The following is a 14,548-nucleotide window of genomic DNA, read 5'->3' as shown; positions in this document are numbered from 1 at the left end:
CGCTACCTCACCCAACACAAAAACCTACCTTCCTTCCATCACTCTCGTACAAACAAACAGCAGGTCAAAACACGGGATCCGAAACCATGCAAAAAGAACCCAACCTCACTCCTCTATACATGCTGCTATTCCTCGCCATGGCAATATGCAGCTACGCCTTCTTTCTCGGCGCAACGGCCGCGCGCCTGTGGTTCTACGAGGGCGCGCTCGGACCCCACGAGCACAGGGCCACATGTCGTCGTGGCTAGACGTGGCGGCAGCAGGGGGGGGGGAATGATGACGATACACGATACACGATACACGATACACGATGCACGATACAAGTGGTCGGCATGCTGCATCTGGATCGCTGACGACCGTGTTTCACGTCGTTGGGTGCGGGGACTGATTGTGCAGCGGAGACTGGGGTTGGATGGGAAGAGAGAGGGATAATGCTGTCTAGTGAGGAGTCGTGGATCAAGTCGTGCTTGCTGTGTGAAGCTAGGACATATTACGATGCACGAAGCATATGTCTTGAATTTAATCGCGGAAAAAGGAATAGGTACAACGACGAGGAGGTGTGAGACTGAGGAGGTGGTAGTGGGCGAGTACGTGCTAGTGCTTAGAAGCGGGGGAAGACGAGTGAGTGCAAGCCAGGAAAGTAATGGGCAGCAGCAGCTGTTGTAATAGCATCATTGGTGATAAAAAGCAACGAGCACAACATGATCGAGATGGGTATATTTGTATAGGGATTAGAGACTATAGAAGAAAATAAAAGAGGCCGTTAAATCATTCATGCAACATGCTTTGCCCTTTGCCTTCACCCTCCAGGTCGGTTCATTATAGGAGGGGGAAACGGCACAGCGACACAGCCCCCATTTGTGCCGGATAACTCTTTCCACCAATACGCATGTTTATTTATTTATTTTTTCTTTCCCTTCGTCCTACTCTACATGCTTTGACCCGAAAAGCAGCGACGCTCTAGCCCAGGACTAGGCATCTGCGAGCGTCAAGACTCAAGCAAATGCAAAGTGCCCGGGCGTGCATCAAGCTGCTTTGCGGGATTCGTTCCTTGGTGCCGGCTACGCATGCGTCCAAGTCGACGGAGTCCTAGGGCTGAGCAATAGTGAACCAATTAGAGCGGCACTTGTGGTGAATTCGCTGGCAAGTGTCGTCGTCTAATCTGCTGCGAGTCCGTGCCCAGATGGTGTCCCACGCCTCCGCCGGGATGCCAGAGTCATGCTTAGTCCAGGGGGGTGTTGGTGAGGTGTGTCGTGGTGTGCGAAGCAAGAGTCGGTCAGCCCAATGCGCTTGGTCCACGCGAGCGAGTGGGCCGACTAGTATCGGAATGCAAGGCGAGGCATCCGGTCTAGACGCAAGACGTGTACTGCGTAGAGGATGCCTCACCGCTCGACCCCTGCGACAAGAAAAAGTGGAGATGGGTGCTGTGCATAGCGAGTGAAGAAGACATGCTGCAGGTCACCGGCTCCGTGTTCAAGGGTCCTCGTAGTCGTAGAAGCCGTCAAAGAGATCCGTCACCACCTTGAGCATGGGCTCCATGAGGCACCGCTCGTCCTCGGGCAGCCCTCCAAAGATGCGCAGTCGCTGCGTCTCCAACTCTTGCTCCTGCTCGCGCTGGAGGCGCAGGCGCGTCTGCCACGCCGTGTACGTCTGGTGCCAGTGGTTCGCAGGCACGTTGGCCAGCGGGCAGCCCAGTGGCTGGAAGCAGGAGCTGGTTGGCGAGAGAGTCGAAGAGGCAGTGCTGACGGACTCGCTCCTGGTGTGGAGGGGAATTGGGCTTGTTGTATTAATATTCAGCGAGTTGACATGTTGATTATTGAGGTTGTTGTTGTTGTTGTTGTTGTTGTTGTTATTGCGATTCCGGGGACGGCTTCGGGTTCGTTTCCTGTTGTGACGCTTGCCCATTTCGACTCTTTCTTTGTTGCCTGTCTGGTTGACGAGGGTGTTTGGCGGGTGGGGGAGAAGATGTCGTGGAAGATGTAGATGTAGATAGATAAATGTAGGGGTGAGTGGAGATGGGGATGGAGATGGGGGAGAGGGAGGGGAGGGGCGAGAAGCCGCGCGCAGGCGGCTAATGGGCTCAGGTAGAGGCAGGGCTTCGCAGGACGGAGGTGTGCAAGGCTTATATATGTACATGGAGGAGGATGCTCGAGGCGTCATGCAGGTACCCTACCAGGCCAGCCATGGCGGTCGGCCCCAGAGTGACTCAGAGCCGCGCCGTGGTGTGACGGGCGAGAGAAGGAACATGGCCCCTGCCAGCGAATCGCGGCCCGCTGTCACCGCCGAGCCGCTGCGTCATTGGTCAGCTGCCGCAGCCGAACATCGGGCCTTGCAAGAGTCATGGCTGCTTCTGCGCATGCACAACTCAGAGAAACGCTGCCTTTTGCCTCGCTGCCCGCCCAAACAACGCATCTTCTTCCGCGACACTTCACCTCCTTTTTGCTTCTTCGCCCGCGCCGCCGTCGCTCGACGCCTGCACCCCGCCCGCCCATGCCTGCCCGCCTGCGCCGCCGCCGCCGCCGCCGCGCTGCCTTGGAGCCCGCCTGTGACTCCCTCTGAGACACAGCCTCAAAACCGGTTTCGCCCTGCCCGCGCCTTCACTCGCCTTCGCCGTGGCCCGTATGACTGGCCGTCACCACCATCACCACCTGACAGCCGTCGTGCTCAACTCTCCCCCATGTGCCCGCCTGGCCCATGCCACGGCTCCCCGGATAGAAGGCGGTAGAAAAATCTCAACATCCGCGCTCTGGCCGCCATGCGGTCGGGTCTGACGGGGCGACGCGCTGCGTGGGTATGCCACATCACGATGTCGACCGCCTTGTCACGTTGCCCATGCTCAGCTCCGGAATGCTTCCAAGATTCTTGTCACCATGCTCCAGCATAGAGCCTCCATCGTCGACTCTCCTACGTCATGCATCTGTCTAGTCGTCAGCCAGCCTTGCGCTCCTGACCCATTGCTCCTCATGCGCCTGAAAAAAAAAGTATTACCAGGCCCAAGTTCCGCTGCCTGTTACGGCACCATCGCAATGTTGAGCGGCGGCCAACTCTAGCCTTTTCGGTCCAACGGGGCGCGTCGGCCCACAAGGCAGCAGGCACGTTCTTAGGCCGGCACGTGCTCGTCACGCGTGAAACAACGACATCTCTATGTTTAGACGATCGCAGGTGTAGGTTAGGTCGACGTCCAGCAACCTCCTAGCCTGCGGCTGTCGTTGCTCTTTTGTATGCGTCGGCGTTTGGTGCGCCACTTTCGCCGACCTGCTACTTGGCGACGGCTCTCCATATCCAACCCGATCCCAACACAGCCTTAGCCGAACAAGTCCACCACTCGAAACAATCAACCCCGCTGCAGAAACGCGTAAGCGGAACCTTGTTCCACCTTCAGGTCCGTCACTGCTGTCTGCTTTGGGCGTATCACAACTCTTTGGGCGTACATGGCACATATCGCCGATAATGCTGCGCCATCAGCTGCTGTACGCGCCGAACAAATAAGTAGCCCATGTTTCCTTCTACCGGCTGCATAAAACGTCGCCGTCAAGTTCATGCCCCTCATTTGGCGTAGCACAGCCCATCATGACTTTGAGTACCAGGACGCTTCTGCTTAGCCTAGGTGTGTAAGTAACAACGGTCTGCAGACCCAATGCTGATTTGATAGCAACAGCTATTACTGCCGTATCTGCCCAGCGTGGCCATGGTCCTCCAGGTCCATGGGGTCCAGGCCCGTTTGGAGGTGGAGATGACAACGACGACGACTTCGCCTCGCAATATGGCCCAGGTGCCAATGCTGACTTCGCGGCCGGCGATATGGAATCCCGCCGCAGACTCATCATAGCCCACGGCGTCTTGGCAGCCCTTGCATTCGTCATCTTCTTCCCACTAGGATCCATTCTCATCCGCCTCGGCTCTTTCCCCGGCCTATGGCTCATCCATGGCTTATTCCAACTCTTCGCCTATGCCGTCTACCTCGCTGCCTTTGGCATCGGGATATGGATGATTAACAGCATGCCCATAGACCTATTAGACAACTACCACCCAACCATTGGCATCGTTCTGTTCGCCCTACTCTTCTTCCAACCCATCCTCGGCTTCGTCCACCACCTCAAGTTCAAAAAGTATAGTCGACGAACTGTCTGGTCGCATGGCCATCTCTGGCTGGGCCGCATCATCATCACGCTGGGAATGATCAATGGCGGCCTCGGCCTACTGCTCGCTTCTGACGCACCCGCATTTACCGGCTTCGTTCCTAGCCGTGGCCACATGATTGCCTATGGCGTTGTTGCGGGAATCATGTGGCTGTTGTGGGTTGCTGCGGCTGTGCATGGAGAAAGGAAGAAGTCGGCAGCGAAGAAGGTTGTCGTGGTCAAGGAGGTGGAAACTGACCTTACCCCCACACATACTACCAACAAGGAGTACTATGCGTATGTTGGTCCAAATCTCAGTCAAGGTCATTTGCTAACAAAATACAGTCATCGCAATGACGCATAATCTCCGCACTGCATTGGGCAGAGTGGCTGTGCAGCTTTGTGCCCAACGCGAATGCCTTGGCTGGTTTCCAACCAAGCACCTGATCGCACCATGCCGAATATGACTTATGTTTGATTCTTTCATGCCTTGACGTTTTCATAGCTTGTTATGAGCAACGTTCTCCTCGTATGCACAATCCATCCTATCAGTAGTTGAGAATATCCGCCTGCATGTCTACCAGCACAGTCTTGCTCAAATCACGGATAGTCAATACAGATAGAATGCATATTGTCCATCTAAGCCTACATGCCATTATGCGCAGTAACCAGTGTCAACAAGAAATTCCCAGATTTCAAGCGAGCTTCCCAACCTCGTGACCCGGCGTATGCACATGATTCCCAAAGCCCATGTTTTCCCCACAAATCGAAGCCGAAGCCACAGCCACAGCCACAGCCAAAAATAGAAAAAAAAAGCCATCCGCCATCCGTCTATCCACCAACGCCCATGCCAGTCCAAACTCGCATTTAGAGTTTTTTTCCTTTTCTTCCCCGCCCGTCAAATTATACGCGCCATACACACATCATGCTATAACCCCCAATCGACAAACTTTCAAAATCCGCAAACTACATATATACAACCTATACTCGAGCAACGCTCAAAACCAATAACTCTCACCGGACCTGCTCACCTCGAACTGGCAACCCAGGCCTTTGCCCTGCTCCTGCAGCGCACTCTCGCCTTCCTTTAGCTGGCTCAGGATCTGGGTGCCGACCAAAGGCCCGTCGGCAAAGGTATCCTTGACGTGGATCACGACGACGCGCAGGCCCTTGAGCGGCGAGTCAAACGCTGCCGCGAGCATGGCGCGGTTGTGTTCTGCGGATACGACGGAGAGATTCATGGCTGCGGGGGCTGAAGGCCGTGCGGAATGTGCATCTGAGGCGTCGGTGGCATGGTTACTATTGGGCATGTGATTGTTACCGTGATTGTTGGTGCTACCGCCGTTGCTGTTGTTATTGGGCCCACTAGGTGCGGGCGCCAGAACCGGCGTATGCGTGCCTGTGTCTCCGCGAGACATGGCAAACTCGGAAATGGCTTCGTCGTCGGTCTGCGGGTTTGTTGTTGACACGGGCGAATCGATGCCTTTGCCCACGCCCATGTAGCTCATTTTGGGTTTGCGCTGGTCCGAGGCTGCGAGGCTGTCGAGTTGTAGTGTGCCGGCTGCTCGCTTTCTCTTCTTCTTCATGCGCTGCTGCTCTTTTTCTCTTTCCAGTGCCTTTTTCTTCTCCCGTACTAGGTCGGCGAGCACGCTGAGCTCTGCTAGTAGATGGCGCGGCGCCAAGTGTCCGAAGAGGACGGCGTCGCTTCGCGCGTTGGTATATGAGACTTCTATGAAGATTCCCTTCAAGATGCCTGTAGCGATTTTTGGCGCGGCCTCGGCCCAGATTTGAGCGGTGCGTGGCGTGAGAGATAAAGAGTCTGGTTCTACGTCTCCGAAGATGAGAATCTCACGCTTGGGCGTTGTCAGAGTAGATTCTGCGCGGATAAAGTATGCTGTCGAATCAATGACACATTGGTCTTGAGATACTTGTGGTTGCGGGACAGTAACGCTGCTGGGCCGTCGGCCAATCTCCATACTTGTGTTGAAGCCTGGTGTGCCAGGTCCAGTTTGGAAAGGGCCCGAAAAGCTCAAAGACCGGCTGTCATGCAAATCTAGTTGTTGGCCTGATTGCTGGCTGTTTGACGGCTCTAGGAGGTGGGCATTCGAGCCGCGATGCACGTGGCCTGTTCCTTGCATACAGTGCCCATGGCTCACTTTGAACCCTTTGACACCGAGACCGTCGCAAACTTCAATGTAGCCTCTCGAACTCCCTTCACCTAGTGCAATGTTTCCACCTTCTGCAAGTCGCTGGAAGGTCACCAGGCCAACACCTCCGTCCTCGTCCGTGAGGTTAGGCCAGATGATGTTGTTGAAGATATGGTTCTTGATGGCATTGACTGTAAAAGGCAATGCCGCCAACCGTTTCGGCCGTGATGTGTTGTGGAAAGCTGCTGTGTTGATGACAAATCCCGAGAGATGATCCAGGTGGGGATGTGTAATGAGGTATGTCGAGACATGTTCTCTCATGATGTGCAGCGCATTCGCCCTGGCACTCTGATGTGGAAACGGTAGTCCGGCAAATGCGCCTTTCTCTAGCGTAGTAATGGTTACCGGTATCTCCCTGTCAGACGTTGGTGTCTCAACATCAGATTCATCATCGGAAGGCGTGACTCGCGCAGCACGAGGAGATGGGGACTCGCTATGACCAACAGCCCTATCGCCATTCCTATTCCGAGTGGTTGGTAGGGGTGGGTCAGGATCGGCGGCAAGCGGAAAGTCTTTCGCTAATATGTTGGTAATGGAAGCAAGATGCGATCCTGCGTCTACGGCAATGACTGAGTTCTTGGCCCATTTTGTGGCTGTTGAACGTACGAGGAAGCCTGTGACATTGTCTTCGCTTGGCCCGCCACCCGAGCCCTGCTGATGTTAGCCTTGGTTTTGGATACGTGTGCAGACCTGGATGCATATCAAATGCAGATATCGTCCGAGAGAACCTACCAAACAGATCACCTGGATCGCAGGCTCGTTAGAGTGTCCGGAAGATCTCCGAACGACCCTTCCACTTCCATCATCTTCTCTCATACCCACAGAGACGACGTCTTTCTTTCCAAGCCCCTTAGGTCTTTACTTTCAGCGAACAAGTTGTGTCGTGAGGGCGTCTCAGACTGTACAGGATTTGTGGTTTTGGAATGCTCGTCTCAGCCACCTGTGCAGTCGACGACCCTCCTCTTGATGCCTTAGCTCTGGCAAACAGGTACGTTTCACACAAGCAATGAGTTTGTGACGAACAATTCTCAGAGCCTTGTGAGCGCAGTATCGTGCTCTCGAAGAAGTTGCCGATGGTTCCGGTTGCGACTGGAGAAGCAATATTAATCGCGCTCTTTCGGGTGTTTTTTTTCTGTCCACGCCGCAGGTCGCCCGTCAAGGCGCAGGAAGGGCTAAAAGTAGGTGTTCGGGTCCTGGGTGCTGCACTCTGTTGGGGATGTCCAGGTTACAATTGTTGCACGGCGTGAACGATGCGACGCACGACTCACGAACAGCTGATGCAGGGCGCCGTCCTTCGTCCGACAGCAGCTGTTACACTCCAGCCTAATGCTCCCCAATAGCCGTCTGTACCCTTGTCCCTGTAGGCCGAGTTCCAGTCACAATGCCCAGCTCTTTTCCCCAACGAGGATGCGGCGAGGACCAAGCAGCGAAGCAGCAAACCACGGGTCGAGCGGAGATTTGCACTGCATGGGCGACGAAGGACACGCAAAGGACGACTTAGGGCCTTGGATGTCTTGTGCGATGCGATTTGGCGATGACCGAAGCAGCCGTGTTTGTCGCCGCGAGAAGCACCGCTGCTATGGCACACAGCCGGGGGGACAGCAGCGCGTCGCCTTTAAGATGGACCGTGGCCGCGTGGGGGCGCTTGACGGAGGCGCAGCTGGCCGGATGTAGGCAGCAGTACGGAGGGACAAGTGCAGAGCTGCTTTGACTTGGAGAGCGGACTCGACGACAGCGCAGAGGCCTATGCGCCCGCCCTCGCCGTGCTTGCCAGCCTTCCTTTGACGGTTGGCCCGGCATGTTCAGTGCTTGTTGGCCGGCAGCCAATCACCCTCGGCCCAGGTCAAGCCACATGTCGCTGGCCCCGCCCCATGCGAGCCTAGATCTGGGGTTGCCAATGCCTGGCAAAACCTAGTGGCGAGGGAAGGCCATGTAAGATGCGCCTTTCGGGGCTTGCTTGGTTGTGGCGCTGACCAAAGCGCCCTGCCCTTATCACCACTGTGACTGAGACATTTGTCCACCAATCTCGCCAAGCCGCAAGCGTCGTCCCGCCAACCGCAACACCACATCAACATTTATACTTTGCTACGTCACGTCACCAGCGTCCAGTCTAGCTGTTGGGTATCATCAACTTTCTTGCGCAGCATTTTTTTCCAGCCTCTCTCGGGCCGTGGCAGTGTTGCTGGTCTACCAAGGGCTGCCCAACATGATCTCATGAGTCATCCGTTGTCCCCTCTATACCCATGCCAGGTCGTAAATCATCCGCATCATAAATCAAAGCAAAACGTCCACCAAGCTGGCGAAGCCTTTACTTGAACACCTTACCGTCGGCCCACTCCATCGTCTTGCCGTCGACGACAAGGGGCTTGTCCCACGCCCACTGGTCGTTGACGAACTCACGGTCCTCCTCCTTGGTGGGGTCGAGCTTGGTGAAGGAGTAGCTCTCGTGGTCGGGAGCGACATCGAAGGCGGGGAGAGCCTCCTGGCCGCGGATGACGAAAGCTCCTGTGACAACCGAGTCGTTGGACTGACCGTAAACGGAGCAAGCGCCAAAGATGTACTTGCGGCTGGCCTCAAGACGGGCGAAGAAGCCACCTGCACGAGTCAGTATTGGTTGTTGCCTGAAGCAAGCGGATGCACTTACCGATCAGGTTGGCAGTCATGAAGGTGAGGGTCAGCTCATCGTTGTACTTGTAGTCGACCTTGTACAGGGAGTACTCCTCGAAGTTGGCGTTCTCCCAGAACCAGGGGAGGGCAACCTCGCGCGTCTCCTCGTTGGAGTACTTGCGCTTCCAGTCGTCAAGGACGAATGTAGCCCTGGGCAGGGCCTCGAGAGGGTGCTTGGCCTTGGGCTTGGGCGCCTCCTCTTCCTCCTCAGGCTCCTCAGCCTTGGGCTTGGGGGCGGCCTTGGGCTGCTCCTTCTTCTTGTCGCCACCCTCCTTCTTGGGTGGGACGTACTTCATAGCCTCCGTAATAAACTCAAGCTTGGGGGCAACAGCGGAGTAGCTGGCCTGGTTGTAGACCGTCTCGTACCAACGGGTGACGTTGGGGTTGGAGTCACGCCACTGCTTGTCGAAGAAGAACTGGAAGCCACGGGCCAGGATGCTGGTGGCGAAGATGTCGGCAAGAGTCAGACGCTCACCAACAAGGTAGGTGTGTGTGAGCAGGTGCTCTTCAATGACGTGGACAGCCTTAAGAGCGGCCTTCTGGGCGTCCTCGACGTTCTTCTTGTTGTAAGGGTCGCGGCCGAGGATGGGGCGGAACCAGCCGCCGAGGGGAGAGAGGACCTCGGTGTTGGCAAACGACATCCATCGCAGGATGGTGGCGTAGTCCTGCTTGGTCTTGCCGAGAAGGCTGGTCTTCTCGTTCTGCGAAGCAACTGCACCAAGGCGTCAGCTCTGAGTCACCACCACAAACAAAAAGCTGGTCGGGCAGAACGAGAATTGCAAGCGTAAATCAGAAATATTAAGTTCTCAACAGTAGTTTTCAGACAGGGATAACTGAATGATAAACATTCCACATCATTTTGTGCAAATAGGGGGCAAGCGGGGTAGCACTTACGGTAGACAGCGATGGCTATGCACTCGGTGAGGACAAAGCCGTCGGCGCCCTCAAAGGTGGGAACCTTGCCGAGCTTGTTGAGCTTCAGGTACTCGGCAGAGACACCCTTTGCTGGCTCCGTGTTGACAAACTCGATGTCGAGGCCGTTCTCCTTCGCGACAGCCAGGAGAGACGTGGTGCGCGGGTTGCCCTGTCCAACTGCCGTTAGCACACGCTGCTCTGGAGCACAGTGCAGAAAAAAAGGGAGAGCATACCGCGTAGCTGTAGAGCTTTCCGAAAGACATGATTGCAGAGTTCGCCGTTGGTTGAGCAAAACAATCAGTGGGAGAGGTGTGGGAGAAAAAAAAAGGCTGGTGGAAATGAGCGCGGGGCTATTGCTTGCGCAGAAATCTGTGTCTGAGCACAGACGGCAATTTTAGTTCGCCCGTCTTGGCATTTTGCGCGCGGTTCACCTTCGCCGTCACAACCACTGGCACTTTTTCGACAAGGCAATTGCGGTGCGCCCCGATCCAGCAGCGGCGCAATGGCAAGCAGGGAGCTTTCGAGGGGGCTATGGAGGGCATGGGATGCTCTGGCGAGCCGACCACGGCCCCAATGCGAACGGACGATTCGACTGGCTCAACGGAGCCTCGACCCTCAGATACGGCGATGCATTTCAACCACAGCCGCAAGGCATGCTGAAGTCGGCGAAGAAGAGGTACAAGAGCCATTTCAGGCGGCGCCCGAAATCAACTACGAAACACTGGGAGGCGGTGGTGATGAAGAAGAAGAAGGAGGATTCAAGCGCGAAGCACGACCACTGCGTGTTGTACCTGCATCGCCGTCGTACTTCAGCGCGAAGCCCACCTTTACCGACGACTTCCTTTCGCTGTCGGCTCTCCTCCGCAGTGTTGCCACGCTGCCCGTAATACCGCCTGCAGAAGCGCCCAAGGTGGCTTGGAAGACGACTGAGCAATACCGCATCATGACCAACGAGCCTGTCAAGACGGCACGATACCACGGCATGCTGCAAATACTGCGGAGGCTGAATTGCATCCACCCCTCGCTCATGCCCGAAGAGGTTATGCAAGCTATGCAGCGGTATAAGAAGCCAAACCAGCCTGGAGATATCAAACCAAAGCCTGGCGTGATTGACGAGCTTGGGCGCGCCAAAGGTGTTGGGCGGAGGAAGACATCCTCTGCGGTGGCATGGCTGGTAGAAGGCGAGGGCGAGGTGCTGGTCAATGGCAAGTCCCTCTCGCAGTTCTTTGGACGGCTGCACCATCGGGAGAGTGCTGTGTGGGCGCTCAAGGCTACTCAGCGGCTTGACAAGTACAATGTTTTTGCTCTGGTTCGAGGCGGTGGCTTGACAGGTCAGGCAGAGGCCATGACTTTGGCGGTAGCAAAAGCATTGCTGGTTCATGAACCAGCACTGAAGCCAGCAGTAAGACGAGGTGAGTGGCTTTTTTTTGTGCCCGATGCGCATTCCTTCATTACAAGGCTCCACACGACTACGAGAAAAAAAAGCCTCCAGGAACCCCAAGCACGTTGCGGGTCCGCTTTCAAGATGATGGTGGCTGACTTGTACTTTTTTAGCCGGAACCATAACACGCGACCCAAGGAAGGTAGAGAGGAAGAAACCAGGTCACGTCAAAGCACGCAAGATGCCTACCTGGGTCAAGCGATGAGATGTGTACTATCTACTAGACATGGCGTATGTAAATGCAAAGGCGCCAAGCGAATGGCGGGAATGTACCTTTTTATCTTGTCATGATGCAGGCGCCAGATAAAGTTACTTCCCGATTCACACTGCCATAAACTCCTAACATGTCGGGACATGATACCGGCAAACCCTGTCTGGGTGCCTCGGGGACGCAGGTCAAGTGTCAGGTTAGACAGGCATGTAGGATGAACCCTGCCGGGGGACAGGCTGTTGCTGCCTTCTCGGACCGTCCCTGGCAGTCGTTGACAACCGTCTTCCAGCAATGATCCTTGAATGCGACGACGTTGGTGCGAGTGTTTGCGATACAAGAAGCGCGTGATATTCGCGTGTACATGGGGTTAGTGTCATGCTGATGGTGGACTGGGCCGTGGTGCGCTAACAGGTGTGATTTCGCATAAAGAGTGCCACGATGGATGGTTTGAACCAGATGGAGATAGAGTGCAAAATGAAGCACTTGACGAGTGCGGAGGCGATGGGGGGGGGGAGAGGGCTTCGTAGGGAAAAGTAGTCGCCAACGGTTTCCATGGGCAGTTTGGCAGTGTGGCAGTGGGCGCTCAGGGTAAGTGGAAACGAGGTGGTGACGCTGCTGACTCGCCTGTGTGGACTCAACGGTAGGGCGACGAATGAGTGTGGGGGTGGGAGGGTGAAGCTATGGATATTCTCACGTCGGTTACTTCGGGATGTAACATTGCAGGAAAAGGTGGAATTGGGAGACATGGCAATTCGAGCATGGGTGTTGCACGTGCAGGATTGTGAGTAGCCGAGGGCCGTGGCAGCGAGACGGCGGGCATGAAGGCGCGTACATGCGTACAGGGTGCGCAAGCGCGTATCTTGTTAATTGCGCAGTGCAGCATCGTGGCGGTGACACGAGTCAGGGGCTTCTGGATCCAAGCAAGAGCTTCTCGAAGCATGTTCGCGGGCGGCGTGTGTGGTGTGGTGTGCTTGGTGGTGTTGGAAGGGGCGGCCGGTGTAGGTTGACACGGCAGCTGGGGCCACTGGATGATCGGCATCCGTACCGAAATGACGCACTTGTGTGGCCTGTGATGAGGGCCAAGCAGGCCATGAGGACTACGCTGGTTTCGTTAGGCGATGCGTGGTCATGGGGCGCGTAGGCGTGTGGGCAAGCAGGCGCAGTGGGAGTAGGCGTAGTGGGAGTAGGCGTGGGTAGTGGGAGAAGGGCGCACGAGGGCGGCGGCTCACGTGCAGCGACGCTGATACCGTCGTGGTGGAAGAGCATCAGTGCGCGGCGTGGATGGCGCGACAAGCGGCGCATTGCGTGGGACCTTCTCAGCAGAGTCGCAGGCGGCAGTATTTTTCTTAGCTCGGGGTAAACGGTGCAGCTTAGAGTAGTGTGGGCTCAGCCGTGCTGAGGACATGACGGAGAGTTCGCGGCCAGAGCCACTGGTCCTTGCGGGGGCGGGCGTCGTGTGGGAGAGTGGGAGAGTGGGAGAGTGGGAGAGTGGGAGAGTGGGAGAGTGGGAGAGTGGGAGAGTGGGAGAGTGGGAGAGTGGGAGAGTAGGAGAGCGGGAGAGCGAGCGAGTGGATGGGCACAGAAGAAAAGGCGCTGTGGGAGCGAAGCAAGATGGCTACATTGGGAGGGCATGGGGGCGGTCGGAGGGCCAAAAGGAAGCAGGTGGTTTCCAAGCCACGCCGGCGAGGGCTGTAAATACCTGGGCCAGGGTGTTGAAACTAGAGGAGAAAACAATGGTGGGTACCTGACAAGTGGGTGTGGCTGCAGGCCGGACGAGGCCATGGCTGACGAGTGAGAAGGGCCTGCGTTCGGGCTGCATGTCAGCAAGCATGCGAAGTCTCCGATTTCCGATCTGGTCAGCGTGGGGCGCGAGGGCGAGGGCCCCGGTCGCCCATGGACGGGCCACAGTCACGGATCGCCCATGGTGGATCTGCACACGCGCCTGCGCCTGTGCCTGTGCCTGCAGCGCCTGGCCCTTCTCTGCGCTCACCCTCCCCGCCCAAAGGGGCAATGCAAGAGAGAGAGAGAGAGAGAGAGAGAGAGAGAGAGAGAGAGGGAGAGAGCCCATTCCGCGCGGCGGGCCCACGGCGGCCAAATGTCGCAGGTTGCTGGACCGCCGCCGCTGCCAAACGCCCTGCATGCCTCTTGCCCGCACCGCTCCACGACGACGACGACCAAGCCCGTCGCGCTCTTGTTTCACGCTGCCATGGCCCGTCGGGTGCTGAGGCGCATCCGCCGCCTGGTCGCTGCTGCCAAATCATCAAACAAACGTCGAACCTTCACGGCCTCAGCACGTTGGCGTCTCGACCGCCCGCGCACCGGGCGTCCTGTGTGCGGCACCGTATGCGCTCGAGGCCAGCGGGGCCCGCCCATGGCATGAGAAGAGCAGTGGCAGCTCGCGCGCTCTCTGCTACGCTGCAAGTTCCCGTCCACCAGAGCAGGGGTGCGCTCGCCTGTGGGCGATCGCTGGCCTTGGGGGCTGCTCCTTCACCTAGCCTCACTCGGCCATCTCTCGCGCTGCCCGCACGACACCACGCACGACACCACGCACGCCCGCCGCCCACGGCTGCGTCGTGGCCGCCGCCCTCTGCACGCGCGACTCTGTCATCTTGTCCCTCCCACGCCTCCAGGGCCTCACTCCTCAAATCTTACCGCCTGCGCCGGGGGTCCCGCTTAGCGCCATTTCGGACTCTGCTGCCGGCCGCCCTCGCTTCCGCCCGCCAGTCCCCTCGACGCCTGCCGTGAACCTGCCTCTGCCTCTGCCTCTGCCCCCCTCCCCCTCCCCCTTGGACAGGCGCTCGCTGCGCCGTCGACAACGTCAGTGTCGGATCAAGCCGTTAAGCTCCCGCACCGCAGACGTTGGACTGGTTTGAGCCCATCTCCTAGCCCGGCGTGTGCCCACTCCGGCTTGTTGGAACACTGATCGGTTTGCAAGGACTACCCTTCAAACTTGTCACGCATAAGCGTCGCCTCACCACCAGCCCAGCCC

At 57.1% G+C, this 14,548-nt stretch overlaps 5 protein-coding genes across 5 annotated transcripts; 3 read left to right on the top strand and 2 right to left on the bottom strand.

The window, feature by feature from the left end:
* Nucleotides 1–1,473: 1,473 nt before the first annotated feature.
* On the bottom strand, nucleotides 1,474–1,905 carry SETTUDRAFT_154846 (uncharacterized protein; the record flags this gene model as incomplete). The annotated part of the gene is made up of 1 exon (XM_008029516.1): nucleotides 1,474–1,905. The coding sequence occupies one exon, from the start codon at nucleotides 1,903–1,905 to the stop codon at nucleotides 1,474–1,476; it is 432 nt and encodes a 143-aa protein (XP_008027707.1).
* A 223-nt stretch (nucleotides 1,906–2,128) lies between these two features.
* SETTUDRAFT_32489 (uncharacterized protein) lies at nucleotides 2,129–2,725 on the top strand (the record flags this gene model as incomplete). The annotated part of the gene is made up of 1 exon (XM_008028845.1): nucleotides 2,129–2,725. One exon carries the CDS (start codon nucleotides 2,129–2,131, stop codon nucleotides 2,723–2,725), a length of 597 nt encoding a protein of 198 aa, XP_008027036.1.
* Nucleotides 2,726–3,570: 845 nt separating this feature from the next.
* SETTUDRAFT_20788 (uncharacterized protein) lies at nucleotides 3,571–4,482 on the top strand (the record flags this gene model as incomplete). The annotated part of the gene is made up of 3 exons (XM_008028742.1): nucleotides 3,571–3,607; nucleotides 3,659–4,415; nucleotides 4,464–4,482. The coding sequence occupies 3 exons, from the start codon at nucleotides 3,571–3,573 to the stop codon at nucleotides 4,480–4,482; spliced, it is 813 nt and encodes a 270-aa protein (XP_008026933.1).
* A 634-nt stretch (nucleotides 4,483–5,116) lies between these two features.
* SETTUDRAFT_91803 (uncharacterized protein) lies at nucleotides 5,117–10,170 on the bottom strand (the record flags this gene model as incomplete). The annotated part of the gene is made up of 6 exons (XM_008029515.1): nucleotides 5,117–5,394; nucleotides 5,458–6,976; nucleotides 8,646–8,920; nucleotides 8,970–9,704; nucleotides 9,887–10,076; nucleotides 10,141–10,170. 6 exons carry the CDS (start codon nucleotides 10,168–10,170, stop codon nucleotides 5,117–5,119), a joined length of 3,027 nt encoding a protein of 1,008 aa, XP_008027706.1.
* Nucleotides 10,171–10,383: 213 nt separating this feature from the next.
* SETTUDRAFT_137805 (uncharacterized protein) lies at nucleotides 10,384–11,628 on the top strand. Its single transcript, XM_008029514.1, has 2 exons — nucleotides 10,384–11,319; nucleotides 11,462–11,628. The coding sequence occupies exons 1-2, from the start codon at nucleotides 10,410–10,412 to the stop codon at nucleotides 11,551–11,553; spliced, it is 1,002 nt and encodes a 333-aa protein (XP_008027705.1). The 5' UTR covers nucleotides 10,384–10,409; the 3' UTR covers nucleotides 11,554–11,628.
* The last annotated feature ends 2,920 nt before the right edge of the window (nucleotides 11,629–14,548 follow it).

The sequence above is a fragment of the Exserohilum turcica genome (genome assembly GCF_000359705.1).
Source record: "Exserohilum turcica Et28A unplaced genomic scaffold SETTUscaffold_3, whole genome shotgun sequence".
Taxonomy (NCBI): Eukaryota; Fungi; Ascomycota; class Dothideomycetes; order Pleosporales; family Pleosporaceae; genus Exserohilum; species Exserohilum turcicum.
The sequence above is the reverse complement of the archived record's forward strand: the minus strand, read 5'-3'. Positions and strand labels throughout refer to the sequence as shown.

Bases quoted from the DNA above. Each gene is read 5' to 3' on its own strand.
- SETTUDRAFT_137805 (XM_008029514.1), top strand. From the start codon at position 10,410: ATGGCAAGCAGGGAGCTTTCGAGGGGGCTATGGAGGGCATGGGATGCT. The intron at 11,320-11,461 runs GTGAGTGGCTTT...GTACTTTTTTAG, and splicing joins GAAGCCAGCAGTAAGACGAG to CCGGAACCATAACACGCGAC.